This window comes from Coptis chinensis, chromosome 4 (genome assembly GCF_015680905.1).
Source record: "Coptis chinensis isolate HL-2020 chromosome 4, ASM1568090v1, whole genome shotgun sequence".
NCBI lineage: Eukaryota > Viridiplantae > Streptophyta > Magnoliopsida > Ranunculales > Ranunculaceae > Coptis > Coptis chinensis.
In genome coordinates, this window is record NC_141459.1 from 92,593,334 (window position 1) to 92,609,848 (window position 16,515).

A 16,515-nucleotide genomic window follows, 5' to 3' on the forward strand; every position below is an offset into this window, starting at 1 on the left:
ATTTAAAGGGCTTTAAATGTTTAGGGCCGGGCTAGCCCGACCCGGCCCATTGCCCACCCTTAGCTGAACTTGAGTCAATAAGAACGAAGCTAAAGATGCTAAAGAAAAAGATTAGGTTAGATGAAGAGCATACCAAGGAACAACTCTCCACGCTTCAGGACAAGGTTTCCGACTTAAAAGATCAGGAATACGGTATTGTTGGGAGGGATGTAGACATTGGAAAAGGCTTACAGAGATTAAAAGAGTTGGAGGAAGAATCATCCGGGCTTGGAATGGCCAATTCAAGATTGCAGGGTGTAAATTCTGAGCTTTTAAGGAAGCTCGAATCCACTCAAGTCCTTGCTACTTATGTTTTGGAGCTTCCAGAGGTAAGGGTTTTATTTTATTTTCAAGGTTCCCTTTTATAGAGTTTTGTTTCATTGTTTTGATTGACAATAATTAGAGGTTTTATTATTAAAATGTAAATCAGTTTGCTGCATTTGTAACAAAAGTTACCCCAAAATTAAAAACAACTTAAATACCCTAAAATACTAATCTTTTTTTTAAAAAAAAGAAAGAAAAAAATAGCAATTAATTCGAGGATAAAATTAAGGGTAGAAGCATTAGATTGCATCAGTTGCAATTTGTGCAAATTTGATCTTAGAATTTTGACCTTATGTTGTCTTAATTCTCTTTCTTATTTTCCAAGTCACATTAACAGGGATATGCACGTCGGTGTCTGACACGGTGACCATTATGAAGTAAGACAGAGGGACACAACTAACAAAAAATAAAACTGTCACTATTCATTAGTTATACAACTAATTCTTGGTCTCAATACCTTATAAAGTACCTCCTTACAGATAATGAACAATGAAAGTGGCATATCATGGAGTTGTAACTATATAAATAGATTATGCACGACACATAATTTTTTGAGTATATGAAGTGTCCATGTTATTTAGCTTATTTTGCATCAGAAGTGGTCACTGCTATTACTTAACGATCTATTCTTTGTTATAGGAGTTGATCTTATTCCCCAAGGATGGAGTAGGAGGGGCCCAAATGTCCTGCAGGAAGGTTATGGAACTGCAGCCGTCCTTCCTGAGCAAGGAATATATCTAGCAACATCTATATATCAACCTGTGCTCCAGGTTTTTTTTAGTAGCATGTATATTTCTTTGGAATGGATACATGGGCATCTTTGTGTATAGGCTGTAATCATCTGATAACAGGCTGCGAACCTACACAAGGAATTAATGCTGATTTTTTGTGATGTTAATCCTCACTTTTACAGAACAACATTGGGATAGCAGCACTGCACATGCAGCTGCTAAACAACAACCACGTGGTTATCTTTGATCGAACTGATTTTGGCCTGTCAAATATTTTGTTGCCCAATGGCAAGTGTCGAAATGATTCTAATGAAAAGGTAGTCATCATATATTTACTTTAATTTATAACCAAATGTGATATCATATTGTGTCGTATATGGTCTAATTGACCTTAAAGTTGGGAGCAACATTAGCCATCACGGATTGTGTTTTCTTGGTTGTCAAGATTAATGTGATTATATGAAAGAGATGACTTCACTAATAAAAATAAGGGTTAACTAGTATTACCCCCCCACTAGATGAGCCAATTAGGATCCCACTAGATGGGAAATTAGGGTCTCCCCCCTAAATACACAAAAAAAAAAAAGTCAAAGTTGACCAATTTTTTTTTTTTGTATTTAGGGGGGAGACCCTAATTTCCCATCTAGTGGGGGGAAATCCTAATTGGCTCATCTAGTAGGGGGGTAACACTAGTTCACCCTAAAAATAATAAGAAGGAAGAAGAATGAAAAAGCATGTGGAATTGTGGTGGTTTTGGTTTTCATATTTAAATCCAAGCAAATTTAAATATGAAAACAAACTAATTTGGTTGAACATGCCTTACTTTGAAGAGATGAGAATAAGTAGTCATAATGATACAGTCCCAAGTGGAGAATTCTAATGAAGAGTTGCGTGTTGTTGTCAGTCGGTTTTGCAAAACCAAATTACCATAGAGTTATAGAGAACAATATCTGGCCGGTTAGGGATTTTGATCATACAAGTTTTGGGAATAATCCATTATATTGTGGTGGAGGTGAGAGTGAAATTGTGGATGAGTTTGGTGAGGATAGCAAGTTCGTTAAGGGTGTTTGATGTCATTATAGATACTTGGATTTGTTTGAGTTTTCAAAGGGAGTTGCATTTGGATATTTAATTTATAACATAGTCATGTCCTTTCAAACTAGAGTTGATGAAAGGAAGTCAACTTCATAAAAAAAAATGTTTATCGAAAAAAAATAAAAAAATACTCTATATGACCTGTTAAACTAGGGGATGAATATGTTGCATCTGCATTCTTTTGGTAAGTTAAGGTAGTGCCAATGGTAATGTTGGAATTAGATTGTATAGTTTGTGCCAAATAGTTATTTGCCGAAGGGTGCATTGACAATCACCAAATATAATAATAGTATAGAGGCACAAACCTGTACATGAAACATTTTTAGCTGAAGTGTTAATAACAAGTCACTTCTGGCATTAAAGACCTCCGACTTTATTCAATTAAATAATCCTAATTAAACAATTAACTCTTTATGGACTTGATCCGTCAGTAACTTTGTGGAGAAATTTAGATATTGAACTAACGTCCACATCAGTGATGAAACAAAGATTAAGGTTTTCTAATACTTTGAGCTATGGAATGGAATAGGAATTGCTGTGACTTGATTTGTAATGTTGTGATTGGATATAGAGTTGATAATCACACTAACATGCACACTTTTGTAGATGTGTTAGTAAATAATCATGGTTACCTTACTTTGTAATCCAACTAATTCATAGTAATTGTGCTACAGGTATGGGAAGTTACAAAGACATAGTCACAATATAGGAGATTGCACTGCTTTTGTATTGAATGTTTCATTGTAAAATGTGTGTTGAGACTTGGAATTCTGCTCTCAAATATATCTTTTATAAATTGTAAAATTGTATATACATCTAGGTAACTAAAGAGTCATTACGAGTTTACTGATTTTCATTATTTCTATGTATAGAACTCCGAATGTAAATAAATGTCATTAAATTATTGATTGTCGTCACAACACAAACAATTGTGTATTAACTTCTCTTTAGTTTGTTTAATGATTAAAATAGGATCTCAATTCTTATTTATAACTATTATGATGCATTAGTATGTAGGAGTATCCGCATTACATAATTGAAATGTCGTTAGCCATTTGTTTTTTAAGAGCAATCTGTGGCATCTGTGGCATATCACTTATATGCCCACTTGCTCAGTTTCCCTTGAATAGTTCTTTATATGTTATTCCCTACTCCGTTGGTCCTCTAAATGATCTTCTGTTGAGTGGACCTTGGAAGAAGTCAATTTTAGATACAAGTAGTGGTTCGATATAGTTCTAAGATTGATATCCGGATTTACACTCACAAAACTTGGCATGCAACTCATCCATACATCAATTGGAACTGGAAATCCAATTTATTTGCATATCAAACAGACTATAAAATGTGTTCCTGAAGATTGACCTCTCAAGAAATCGACTCTTTTGGCTATCGATCGGTCGGTCAACATTGTAGGAAAACACGATCCTTTCTTGGGTGGGGAGGACTTTGACAATGTCATAGTGGAGTATTTGGTGAGTGAGATCAAATGCATTCATGGGATTGATGCTACAATATAATCACCAAGTTAGCTGTCCAAATGCTTCGTCAAGTAGCTGAGAAAGCTAAGGTAGGACTCTCATCTAGATTTGAAATTGACATCAATTTGTTTTTCGCTACTGCAGATGTATCAGCCAGAAAAGATATATGTACGCTTTACACTTACTAGATCAAGGTTTGAGAGCTTGCAATTCCCTTCAAAAAATATTAGAAAAACATAAACCCTTCAAGCAAAGTATGCAATGAATCATTAGCTATCAATATACATATATTATTTATTCAAGTGGACTTTAGGTTTTTGAGTAATTAGCTATCTATGTAGCAAGTCCGGCCATAGGCCGGGCCAAATGGCTAGTGTAAATTCAAGAGTTCAGCTGCGTTAGTTTTGAATCTGTAATACTATACTAAGTAATAAAGATAACAGCTCCATATAGAAAGCCTTCTGCAAACATTCGTTAGAAAGTGCCTATTATCAATGACTTATCAGTTTGGTCTTCAGTCTAGAGTTGAGGCGCATAACTAGCAGAACACAACAATCACGGTAATGAAGAGAGCGAGTGAGAATATCAAAGCCTGTAAATGCAGAATTTGATAACAAAATTATTACCAATGGGTTCAAGCAAAATTAGTAATTAACTCAACATGAAATTGTACTTACGGCAGTGGCTGATGCTGCAAGCCCAGCTCGTTCTCTCGGGTCCTTGAGATAGTAGTTACAGAAGTAGAGAAACGTAGCATAGTACCATAACAAGGGAAGGAGAAAGCCCAGAACAAAGCTGTAGATGATCCATAATAAGTTAATAACAATTTAATACCAACACCAACAATGATAGCAAGAAATCAAAATTTATATGTTGGGTAGGACTTACAAAAGCCAGCCGATACCACATCCAAAGCATGTAAGAGGCTTATCATAAAGTCCATTGCTGGAATTCAGAAGAGCAGTATTCCCTTCCTCTTGCGGTTGTGGCACTGTTGCTTTCTCACCGTGTTGCTCTCCACCTGCACCTAGAACTAGAAAGAAGGTTCATACTTAATTTACGACTAATTACCAATTGTAGAATCTAAAAAATGATTTAGTTTTTGCTGAAGTTGCTATGCTGAAGTTATGAACTAGGACACAAACTAAAATTCCAACTATTGACCAATAAATATTTTTTTCCTAGAAGTACTCTTTATTCAGTATGTGCAATCTAAACCTTGGCACGTTCTAGCTGCTCATTATGAACAGCATTGCACACACCCTTACTGCATATACTATTTCCTAAATACAGTGTTGGTGACTTGGTGTGTATATATATTCAAATGATAGATGAGTAGATTACAACTACCTTCAGAGCGGCAAACCTCACAGCAGATAGCCTGGCTAAGAGGGGTGCAACTATGACTGATGATGAAGCAATTGTCTGTGAGGGAAAACCCGATTGGTTACGCAAATGGGAAGGCCCTTATCAAAGCTTTTATAGATTTTAGTATATGTAAACTACACCATTTTAGTATATATAAACTACACCATTTTTTATAAATGGCAGTGGTAGTTACTTAGCTTGAATTGGCAAGACCTTAGAGAGTGCAGTCTGTTGCCTCTCTAAACTCTTTTTGTAACCTTTTTACTTTCTAATATATTTTAAACTTACCCAGCCAAAAAAAAAAAAGCCACTCGTGTTAATTGTTTGAGGTCAGAAATTGAGCGGATAATACGATTCCCTGATGAAATGAGTTCTATAAACTAAACTTCTGAGTTCATCCATAATTCCTCACTTCAGTTCAGACTTCAGACTACATCTACTACAAATTCTAATGTTTCTAAACTTCTTTAAGGCTTGCTAAGTATCTGATCAAACTGTGAGTCCTTCCACTCCCCTATCTTGGTAAGATTTTGTGGTATTGGACATGTTCAGTTCAAGAATACTTTTTACTTTTTACTTTTATGTTTTTTGATAAGTTGTAAATATTTTGGTAAGTTCAATTCAAGAATACAATTAAAAGTTGCAAGTTCTTTCGATTTGTGCATTGAACTAGAGAGTGCCCTTGAACTAGAGTCATAGGAGATGCTACAATTTTTACACTTTGTCAAGAATACAACGGATACACAGAAGTGTGTATGATATATATGTTACATACAGGCACACAACATTGGGGGATTCCGAACACGTACATATGCCCCACAAGGGATTGATCAAGGAAGACCACGGGGTTTTCATTAATGTTAATCTATGGATTTTTAATCAAATATTGGCTGTCCAATAGGATTTTCCCATATTCCAAAATGTTTTATGTTGATTAAGGGAACCATATTCTGTGGTTCATTAAGCGTAGTATTGAGGATGATGTTATACAAATGCATCAAAGCACAAAAACAATGTAAATCATGTAGACATGCTCAACGTAGATAAATATCAAGCAAAACACATACAAATAAAAGCACTCTAACAAAAATATTTATGTTTTACGTTTGTCTCACCATACTGAATAACAAGATTTACATCCTAACCAATATAAACATGTTACCTTGCTCCATTAAGGGAATCCAGTGATATAATTGCTAGGCGGGAGTTCCAAGTCTTGCTGCATTTCCAAACATGACAAGAATAAAATTAAACAAAAATGTCGTACTATATCTTCGTAAAAAAAAAGAATGTTGCACTATATCTACGAAGTTAATGAAACTTTTTCTTCAAGTTAAACTAGTGAAATCTTACAGCATTGGCAGGAGAAGAAACAGAGAAAGAGGTTTCTCATTTCAAATGGCTCTCTTTATAACCGACGCAACTACCATGGCGACGGACGTAGAAATAACCGTTGTATACTGATGTACTGGGCCATAGGCCCGGCCCAATATCTCATTCCCGAAAAGGGGCTTCAATAATAACCAAGGCCCAACACATATCAGAAATTACTTGATGGAATTTTTTTTCTGGATAAGATGGAAATAAATAAACACAAGCAATTCTACGGTAAACACAATGCTTCTACGGTAAATACAATGCATAGTAGTTGGACAAGTGTTTGGATTTATTTTTCTTTTGTTTCTTTCCAGTTTATAATTATCACTTTAAATCTATGAATCAAGATTCAACGAGTATCCTTAATTTGTCAACGTGAGGATACCTTATACCTCATAGGCTCACACACTCCCAATGTAAACTACTGGCGATGATGTAGCCTTTCATGCTTTTGGGGTGAGTATGCCCTCTCTGAAGTCTGAATCTTTACCAATAATTTCTTATTTTCTAACAACAGAACGGTCCAAATACGGTAATGATAAGATAAAGGTGCTGCCTCCTAGATCACTCACTTCAATAATCCTCGACTCAAACTCTCATGCCAATGCTTGAGTCCAATAAGTTGACTCAACTCCATTTATTAATTTGCTGGACTCTTCCAGAATCTCACATGATTTTAAAACAGTAAGATGAATTCATGCATTGAATTTTAAGCATCATCTAGTCATTAAGTGGACATTTATGAGATCGTTAGCCCTCCAGAAATTAAGGTCTGTCTAAAAGAAGACATGAAAGTGAGCAATATGGGGCCTAAATAGTTTGTGCAAATGTGCTTCAGATAAATGCGAATATCTACTACTAGTCCCTGAACCATTCCTAGTCCTGCTGTATTATAAAACCCCTCCATCCTTGTATAACAAGAAATTTCTAAAGTTGAGAAGATAGAGAAGGAAAAAAAAAAAATATGGGAGAGCTCAAGCAAGAGAGAAGACCCACCACTACATTTCCTCTTCATTCAGGGCAAATCCAAGAGCCAAGAGCAACACTCAACAGACTGCACTCTTGCTTCCATCTCATAATGATACTAATACTTATCTACTACCGTCTTTCACAACTCTACCAAAACAACCAACACATACCCTTCACACCATACCTTCTACTTTTCATTTCTGAACTCATTCTCTCCTTCATTTGTTTCTTTACACAAGCCTTTCGATACTATCCTGTTTCGCGCAAAGTTTATCCTCAAAACATACCTGAGGACATCGAGTTGCCAAGTGTAGATGTCTTCATTTGTACTGCTGATCCTACTAAAGAACCAACTCTTGAGGTTATGAATACTGTTTTATCAGCTATGTCACTTGATTATCCTTCTAAGAAGTTAAATGTTTATCTTTCTGATGATGGTGGATCAGCTATTACAGTTTGTGCTATTAAAGAAGCGGCTAGTTTTGCCAAGTTTTGGATACCATTTTGTGTGAAATATGGGATTAATACTAGGTGTCCTGAAGCTTATTTTTCGTCGTTTGCCGATGATGATCGACTTCATCGTAGTGATGAGTTTAGAGAAGAAGAAGAAGAGATAAAGGTGAACGTTAGTCAAATGTGATTTATATGTTTTGATCTTTAGGTTGTCTTATTATTCTTTTTTTTTTTGGAAAAGGTTTGATGTACAAAATGTAATTCGAAAATGTATTTTGCATCTTGGGCTGGTCCATGCCATCAAAGATGATGTATACTAGAACAGAGCATTGATAGGACTACCGAAGTACGAAAATTTTATCAAATTTGCTGGTCGATGGCATGACTAGCTTTAATTGGACTGATATTTTTATCAAGGCATGAGCACCTTACACAAAGCGCAACATTTAAAACCAACTGATCAAACATTTTCTTTATGTTAGGAAAATGTTGATAATAGAGTACTTTGATGAATGAACATACTGTTTTGGGTATGTAGATAATGTTTTTCTTACATGTTATGCAGTCAAAGTACACTTTTTTTAAGAAGCAAGTGGAAAAGGCAGGAGAAAGTTGTGTAATGGGAAACACAAGCATCTCAACAAGTCAAGATCACCCCCCTCATATTGAGGTACGCAGTTATTCAACTAGATGTCACTCTACCAAGTGAATGCTATTTATATAATTTTTTCTTTGTTATTGGCACATTGTAGGTGATATGCGCGGACAACAATGAGTTTCCACGTCTTGTTTATGTTTCTCGAGAAAGGAGGCCAACTTATCCTCATCGATTTAAGGCCGGAGCACTTAATACCCTTGTACGTATTCCAACGTTAACAATAATATCCATAGCAATAATAACTCACTGTAAATACAAGTGATGCACACCTCCTAGTAAATACAAGGCATATGTCCATGATACATTGATGCATTGGTGCATCACTGTGCGGTGGTGTGCATTCCATGGAGGTGTGATAAAGAGTCCTATAGCTCTGCTATACTGCTAGAGGGATATATATTAGCCTCAAAGTGCTGTTGGAATTTCCCAGTGTCAAAGGGCATGAGGGTGCCGTTCGTGTCATTGGACTGATTGTCCCGCACACAAGCATTTTCAAGAAGTAAGTGCACCACGCTCTGAACTCCTGATGCTCTCCTGGTAGTTAATACAATAATGTGAAGCTTACTAAATTGCCACTGTACTTACTTTCGGGCCTTCCTCTTTAATTCTGTGATGATCGATCAGCCCGAGCTTCACACTGAATAAACTTCTTGATGCGTCGTTCAGATATTAACTTCAGACACTCTAACCAAAACTAGCCGCTCAGAATCCTGCTATCAGCGCTGCTATTGAATTAATATGATGGTACCTTACACCCTACGTCCCTACCAGTTCAGGTCCCCGTCTTGGTGGACCTAAACACAAAGGGTAGGTAGTATGACCTTCCTCTTGGCGGACCTACAGGGGAAATTAGAGTAGTTTGTGGATATGTAGCAAATAAAATTATGCACTTGGAATAACTCAAAATCAATCTGCCTGAAATGTTTGAATTTGTAAGACATTTTCAATTGTCAGGGGCTACTGATCACCAGGCTCATATATTCTGTGGACCAATTCACTAAGGGCAGGGGAATACATTTGTACTCTTAAATCTATTTAATGAGTGGCACAAGACGTGAATCACTTGGACGTTGAGGTCCCCGTTTGATCAATTGGAGTACACACATTAATATTTCCGATCCCCCAGTAAAATTTATAAAATGATGCAAGTCACTGGTGATCAGAGGCGTGGTTTTTCTTTCCTGTTCACTATGTTGCTTGATTCAATAAACTTCAGATTGAATCGAGTTTTGGGCTTTCAAACATATATATCCTACAAATATGCTATATTAATATCACATTGTTATTGCAGCTTCGTGTATCAGGCATAATTAGCAACTCACCTTACATACTGGTATTAGACTGTGATATGTATTGCAATGACCCATCCTCTGCTAGGCAAGCAATGTGTTTCCACCTTGATCCCCAAGCCTTTCCCTCGCTCGCGTTCGTTCAGTTTCCTCAGATTTTCTACAATGTTAGTAAGAACGATATTTATGATGGTCAAGCAAGATCAGCGTACAAGGTATGTATGTAAATGGATCTCAGTGCAAAACATGTTCTCATGTACCTAATATCATGTTGAATGAGAATGCCCAAGTATGATATGATCTTTTCATTATTCAGACAAAGTGGCAAGGCATGGATGGGCTTAGGGGTCCTGTACTCTCTGGCACAGGTTTTTACATGAAGAGGCGGGCTTTGTATGGTAGTCCAAACGAAGAAGGTATGTTTCTTCCCCAACTAAATGGATTCAGAATTTGTTGGGAGGCATTTTGAACTTAGAGGCATGTTCACCCCTTCCCCTAAATGTTCCTTGTGAAAAACATGGGTAATAATTTTATTAAGCTCTTCTCCATTAGATAGTTGTAATGAAAAGATTATTTTGGGCTATAGAAAGGGTGGTTCCTTTGATAGTATAATTTGAACCGACACGGTGTTTGGACATTAATTCCCAATTTTTTTCAGATGCGTACCTTAGTCGACCTTACATGTATTTCGGTCCCTCAAATGTATTTGTCAACTCGCTAAAGAAAGAGAATGAATCTTTACTCAATGACGACGGAGATACATCGCAAGCAGTACTAGAAGAGGCACAATTTTTGGCGTCGTGTTCTTATGAAAGAAACACACAATGGGGTGCGCAGGTAAGTTCGAAGTTACAATCTGTTACCTATATCTTAGTTCTTATAACTTAACCAGCATCCTAACTTTCAATACCGATGCTGCTTTATTAACAGATTGGCTTCTCGCATGAATGTTTATTGGAAAGTACATTTACCGGTTATCTTCTACATTGCAAAGGATGGACGTCCGTCTACTGTTTTCCTTCAAAGCCGTGCTTCTTAGGTTGTACAACTATGAATATGAAGGACGCTTTGGTTCAAGGAATGAAATGGTGCTCTGGATTGTTTCAAGTTGGCCTCTCCAAATTTTGTCCTCTAACATACGGGATGTCAAGAATGTCTATTCTTCAGAGTATGTGCTACGCATATTTCGTATTCCAGCCCTTCTACTCAGTTGCTTTAATTATTTATGGCACAATCCCTCAACTCTGCCTGCTGAATGGCATACCATTGTACCCCCAGGTAACTTGTGACATGTACTTTATGAGCTTTTAGCAAAATACGAATAATTGTGTTTTAACATCTGTTTTACAATCCTATTGCACTATTGCAGGCTTCTGACCCTTGGTTTGGCGTGTTTTTGATTGTCTACTTATCTGCGCTTTCTCAACATTTGCTTGAAGTCCTTTCTAGTGATGGATCCATAAGAACATGGTGGAATGAACAGAGGATCTGGATGGTAAAATCTGTGACAGCAAATTTATTCGGGTGTCTAGACGTTATACTGAAGTGGATTGGTATAACGAAGGCCAGTTTCAGGCTAACTAATAAAGTTGTTGATCAGAAACAACAAAAGAAGTATGAGAAAGGTATATTTGATTTCCAAGGGGCTGCTACATTCCTTGTCCCATTGATCATTCTGGTCATTCTTAACATCGGATGTTTCATTGGAGGAGTAAGAAGAGTGATCATAGATGAGAGCTATACTGAGATGTTTGCGCAGGTTTTCCTTTCGTTCTTTGTTTTGGTTCTCAGTTATCCTATCATTGAAGGGATGATCACAAGGAAAGACAAGGGGTGTCTGTAATGCTTTTCCAATTCTCTTTGAGTTTGACACTTCGACGTCTTATTCTTGTTTGTTAATGATGTATGAGACGACAGGTTGGTAATGAAAATAATGTACTAAGTAAGCGCAACTCTATTAGGCCGAGCGAGAAAGAAAGGTTGTAAGTTCGGGCAAGAAAGAGAGGTGAGGTGACTAGCTTAGTGACAGTATTCAATCCAAAAGGTTGGCCAAGTGACCCTCAGTGCTGTTACCTTCTAGTAAGAAAGCATTAGTCTTTACCAGTTTTTTTTTTTTTTTTTTAGAAATAAGCTAGGGTTAGGCAGACCCCCACCTGTATAATCAAGAAAAACGAGCATACATAGTTCCCTTAGCATCTTCTTCTACTAACATACATAGTTCCCTATCTATGAGAGGCCCAACAAAAGATAAAAACTCTATAGGCCCTAATTCCAAACCTGCTAAATAGATGCACATCTGCTCAAGCCAATCTCGATTGCCTTCAATTCCTAGAAAATCACCGACCCCTGACTTTGTGAAAGCCAATAAAACCTTCCCGTTAGTATCTCTTATCAAACCTCCATGACCTGTGTCAGGACCGTGCAAGCTTCCATCAGTATTAAGTTTTGCTCTTGGTTGGGGGGCGGTATCCAGTCTTTAATAGTTGCTTCAAAAGTAAATCAAACTTCTATGCTTTAGGATTTTGTTAATAAGCTTAGAAACTATATGTACTTTGCATAACGCATATATGGAAGATGTATATATCTAGAACAATACTAATTACGTTTCTAACAATTATACAATGAATTAAAATAACAGTATAATTCTTTACGATCTAATAATTATTGGTGTACAATTCTTTACCAAAAAAATTATTGGCATACAATTCAAACTCAATCAAACCTATAGTAGGTTAAGTCGGACCTCCATTTATAGAGTTTCTATTTTTCTTTTTTTTTAATCATTTTGCTCATATTAGAAATATCCCAAATTAATTTGGGAATTGTTATTAGATTGAAGCGGTTATTGAGGTATGACAAAAACTTAAGTTAGTTATGGAGTACGGGAGTGTTTTTATGGGTGTATTCAAGATCACCCCTTTAAAACCCTTTCCTTTTTCTATGTACGTATTATAATTATTTTTTAACTATTGAAGCAATTACATTAGGATATACACACTTGAAGCTATCCACCATTATCAAGGTACTCAAAATTGCTCATTGGGATTTAGACTTAAAGTTGTTAGAAAGTTTTGGTGGGTTTCTAAACTTTTTTGTTTGTGCATATTTCGTACTAGAATATTTTGTTATTTTGAGATTACTTTGGTTTTAAGGCTTGAGAAATGAGAAATGAGAAATGTTAATTAGCGAGCCCATCACAACTTGGAAGGGCTCCGAAACTCACAAAATTTATGGTGATTTAATCGGGCACTCATCAAATTGCATTGGGCAGCCTCCGGCCCAAGCCCGACAACTCCCCCACACCTTAACGCATACCGGCTACCATTTTTTTCAAGCCTTTTTAGCCGGTATCATCTCTCTCGCGAGACTGAACTCCAAAAAACAACAACAACAACAACAACAACAACAACTCCGAGTTTTCTGTCGTGTTCATACTTCGAGTGTTGAGTTGTGAATCAACAATGTGAATTGAAGTTGGCGACTTCACCCAATTCGAGTCGTGTCCCGTTTGAGTATATACTCAAAGTTGGTTGGGTTGATTAAACTTGATTAGGTTGATTAAATTTGATTGGGTGGAAGATTGGGTTGATTAAACTTGATTAGGGTGGAAGATTAGGTTGATTAAACTTGATGATTTCAAACTTGATGTTTTTTTGGGAGTTTGGGTGGAAGATTGGGTTGATTAAACTTGAGTTCGAGTTTGCCCAAGCTTGATGAATTGAAGTCGTTTTTGAGTTTGAGTTCGAATTTGGGTTGATTAAGTGGAAGCTGATTTTTAAAATGAACATTGTGACAAACAAACCGAATTTTTAAAGTCCAAACGACCCAGCCATGTCGCCCAAGAGCGAGAGTCCCCAAACGACCCCGCCATATTGTCTCGGAGACTGCCCAAACGACCCCGCCATATCGTCTAGCAAAAAACCAAGAGTTTTGTCTCAAATGACATGCGCAGACCACTTGAGTGTACACTCAAACTACATGGTGAGGTCATTTGAGTGTACGCTCAAACTACATGGTGAGGTCGTTTGAGTGTACATTCAAACTACATGGCGAGATCATTTGAGAGTGTACACTAAAACAACATGGCGAGACCGTTTGAGTGTACACTCAAACGACCCGAGGGGTTCGTTATGACGAGACCAGTTGGATTGGTTGTTGGGCCTGGGTTTTGATGACAAACTTGTAATATTTTTTTTTTTGGGTTTGCCCAATCCAATTTGATGAGTGGTCAATACAGGACCAAATTTATTGACTAGTTACCGCTTTAATCAGTCATGTAATTTCCCCAAAAATCCAATTCAACTATTAAACCTTAACCATCCTCTGAAGCCACCACAATTGTGCTGCTACAATCCAACCTCTTTTCTTCTCTCTTTCTCTTTCTCTTTTTCTTTCCTTTCTTAACTTGTAGAAGGAACATACATATATCTTAGCATTGATTCATCCAATTTCATATAATTCAAGTATTCTCAACACTAAAATATTTTGGTGTAACTTGGTGGTTTAATATCATATATTCATATAGAGAATAAAGTTGTGGACATGCAACTGTTTGTTGTCAACAAGACATCAATTGTTGATTGGTGGAGTAGCTGCCAGAAAATACTATATAACTACCCAGAAAAACTATTTAGCTGCCCAAAAGTTGAACTGACCAATAAAAAAGTGATGTTTGTGGACAAGTCAGTCCACCAATTTGTTCTCTATTCATATATCGATACCCACTGTTAGATGTGCATTTGATATTAAGGAAATTTCAAGCTAAAGAATAAAGTTACAGCACTATAATCTAGAAAAGTTTTTTTTTTTTTTGGTTAAAATCTAGAAAAGTTTGAAAGGGAAATGATTCATGTGATTCTCAAAAACTTCAATTTTCACTATAAATCAAGTATTTCAAGTTAGAAAAGATAACAACTAGTCAAGATTAGAATTTTGATTGTGAAAATAAAAGGTTTAGATATTATGATGAGGGAAATATAAAGTAAAGAAAACAAAACAAAAAAACTGATTTGGATTTTGGAAAAAAGGAATAGAGGAGAAGACATTTGGAAAAAAAAAACATGGAGAGACGGAGGAATATGTCAATTTGGTTTAAAGGGTAAGGCTAAGTCCTCTTAAGGCTTGGAGTAGTGGGTCTATATATCCTTGAAGATCGATATCTTAGAAGAGAATAGGAATGGAACTCGGGAGGGTTGGGTCAGGTTGAGGCCTAACTCGAGTTTGAAATGCTTTAACCCGAGCCTAGGACCAACCCCTAGTTGGTCTTTAAATTTTCAGCTCAAGCCCAACTCGGGTTGGTTGGGTTGGTCAAGTTTCTCGGGTTTTAATGTTAAACAGTGAAGAACTCAACGCCTTTTCATTGTTAAATAAATAAATTAAAAGATAAATAACACCGAATTTCAATATTCTAACTAAATCAAAGAGATTTAATTATTTGAAAAGGAAACTAACCTGATTTTCAATTATTCTTTTTAAAATTGATATTCTCAACCTTATTTTTGACAAGAATAAATCCTTATAAGGAAACAATATAACAGAATAGAAGGAATGAAATATATACGTACATCTATGCAAATGGGATTGGGTTTTTCAGTTATTTGATATTCTAACTTGAGCCCAACCCAAAACTGAGTTGGGTTTTGATTTTACAAGACCAAGCTCGGACCACGGATATGAAATGTTAGCCTAGGACCAACAAAAATTGGGTTTTAGCCCATCGAGTTTGGGCTAACCCGACCCAAGTTCCACCCCTAGAAGAGAATACCATGTTAACACCCTTTAAGACCGTATAAACAGGGAAAGGCGCACCAAATTCAACAAGGACAATAATGTGGAACAAAAGACTTTATCGTTCAATTTGGGAATTAATCGCCAACATAGCATTCCTCATTATGCTTTCTAAAAATTGGAGTTGTGCTTCAATATATGTAGATTTGTGGAGTGTAGTGTTTTATTATATATATATGTGTGTGTGTGTGTGTGTTTTCTGCTTTGGTGACTATATGCTATACAATATATACATTTAAAGAATTTTACATTTAAAAACAAATATTGAAAATCTCAACTACTATTTTTTATATAAACAACGAGCATTCTTAATTATTTTGGTACCAGTTTTTTAATTTCCAATTTAACCCTAATAAAAACTGATCTATTCCATAAGTAATTATCAAAGGTATGGGTATATAAAATATTTTAATTGCGCCCCTCATCTACAATTCTGCAATAGTGTTTTAATATTTTTTTTATGTATCTCTCAATCAATTCGTCACTTTTTTGTCTGATTTAATACAATTTTGCCCATATACTTTTGCATATTTACAAATTTAGCTCTATTTACTTTTTGGTTTGGTCAACTATTTTGGTTGAACTAAGGCTGTGTTTGATAGCCCCATTTGTCATGCCAAATGCAAATAAATGGCACTATTCAACTTGTTTGGCACTGTTTGATGTGTTTTTTGAGTCATGACAAATTTTTTTTGGATTTGCCACAAGTTGTCATTTGCCATGATTTTGGTGGCAAAATTTACTCTGGGGGGAGCTGAGTAAATTTTACCACGACAAATTTGTACACAAATTTGCCACCGAAATAAGTGGATTTGCCACAAAAAAAAAGAGCCTGACCCAAAAAAAAAAAAAAAAAAAAACTTCACCGAGCTTCAACCAGGTTCGCCTTCTTCCCATTTTTCTCTCAATCACTCTTTCTACTCTCATTAGTTTCTCTCCCATTTGCC

General features: G+C 36.2%; 2 protein-coding genes and 1 long non-coding RNA gene across 4 annotated transcripts; 2 read left to right on the top strand and 1 right to left on the bottom strand.

Annotated features, from left to right (window-relative positions):
• LOC147505689 (uncharacterized) lies at positions 1 to 1,260 on the top strand. Its single transcript, XR_015220650.1, has 2 exons — positions 1 to 368; positions 1,003 to 1,260. It is a non-coding gene; the product is annotated as an uncharacterized LOC147505689 (long non-coding RNA).
• Positions 1,261 to 3,928: 2,668 nt separating this feature from the next.
• LOC147505690 (uncharacterized) lies at positions 3,929 to 6,529 on the bottom strand. Of its 2 annotated transcripts, none has more exons than XM_086604165.1 (5): positions 6,389 to 6,529; positions 6,198 to 6,254; positions 4,556 to 4,694; positions 4,345 to 4,462; positions 3,929 to 4,259 (listed from the first exon to the last, which is right to left on the bottom strand). In XM_086604165.1, exons 2-5 carry the CDS (start codon positions 6,205 to 6,207, stop codon positions 4,206 to 4,208), a joined length of 321 nt encoding a protein of 106 aa, XP_086460291.1. In that variant the 5' UTR covers positions 6,208 to 6,254; positions 6,389 to 6,529; the 3' UTR covers positions 3,929 to 4,205. The 2 variants fall into 2 exon arrangements, with proteins under 2 accessions (XP_086460291.1, XP_086460290.1); XM_086604164.1 differs by having other exon boundaries at positions 4,556 to 4,700.
• Positions 6,530 to 7,245: 716 nt separating this feature from the next.
• On the top strand, positions 7,246 to 11,727 carry LOC147505691 (quillaic acid 3-O-glycosyltransferase CSL1-like). The gene is made up of 8 exons (XM_086558173.1): positions 7,246 to 8,000; positions 8,400 to 8,504; positions 8,587 to 8,691; positions 9,784 to 9,996; positions 10,098 to 10,197; positions 10,440 to 10,618; positions 10,712 to 11,059; positions 11,151 to 11,727. The coding sequence occupies exons 1-8, from the start codon at positions 7,377 to 7,379 to the stop codon at positions 11,622 to 11,624; spliced, it is 2,148 nt and encodes a 715-aa protein (XP_086414299.1). The 5' UTR covers positions 7,246 to 7,376; the 3' UTR covers positions 11,625 to 11,727.
• The last annotated feature ends 4,788 nt before the right edge of the window (positions 11,728 to 16,515 follow it).

Excerpts from the sequence above, each read along its gene's own strand:
- LOC147505691 (XM_086558173.1), top strand. The coding sequence starts at position 7,377 with ATGGGAGAGCTCAAGCAAGAGAGAAGACCCACCACTACATTTCCTCTT. Across the intron at positions 9,997-10,097 it reads AAGCAAGATCAGCGTACAAG|ACAAAGTGGCAAGGCATGGA; the intron begins GTATGTATGTAA and ends TTCATTATTCAG. Across the intron at positions 10,198-10,439 it reads TGGTAGTCCAAACGAAGAAG|ATGCGTACCTTAGTCGACCT; the intron begins GTATGTTTCTTC and ends AATTTTTTTCAG.
- LOC147505690 (XM_086604164.1), bottom strand. Across the intron at positions 4,463-4,555 it reads TGTGGTATCGGCTGGCTTTT|CTTTGTTCTGGGCTTTCTCC; the intron begins GTAAGTCCTACC and ends GATCATCTACAG. Across the intron at positions 4,260-4,344 it reads TTGCAGCATCAGCCACTGCC|GCTTTGATATTCTCACTCGC; the intron begins GTAAGTACAATT and ends CTGCATTTACAG.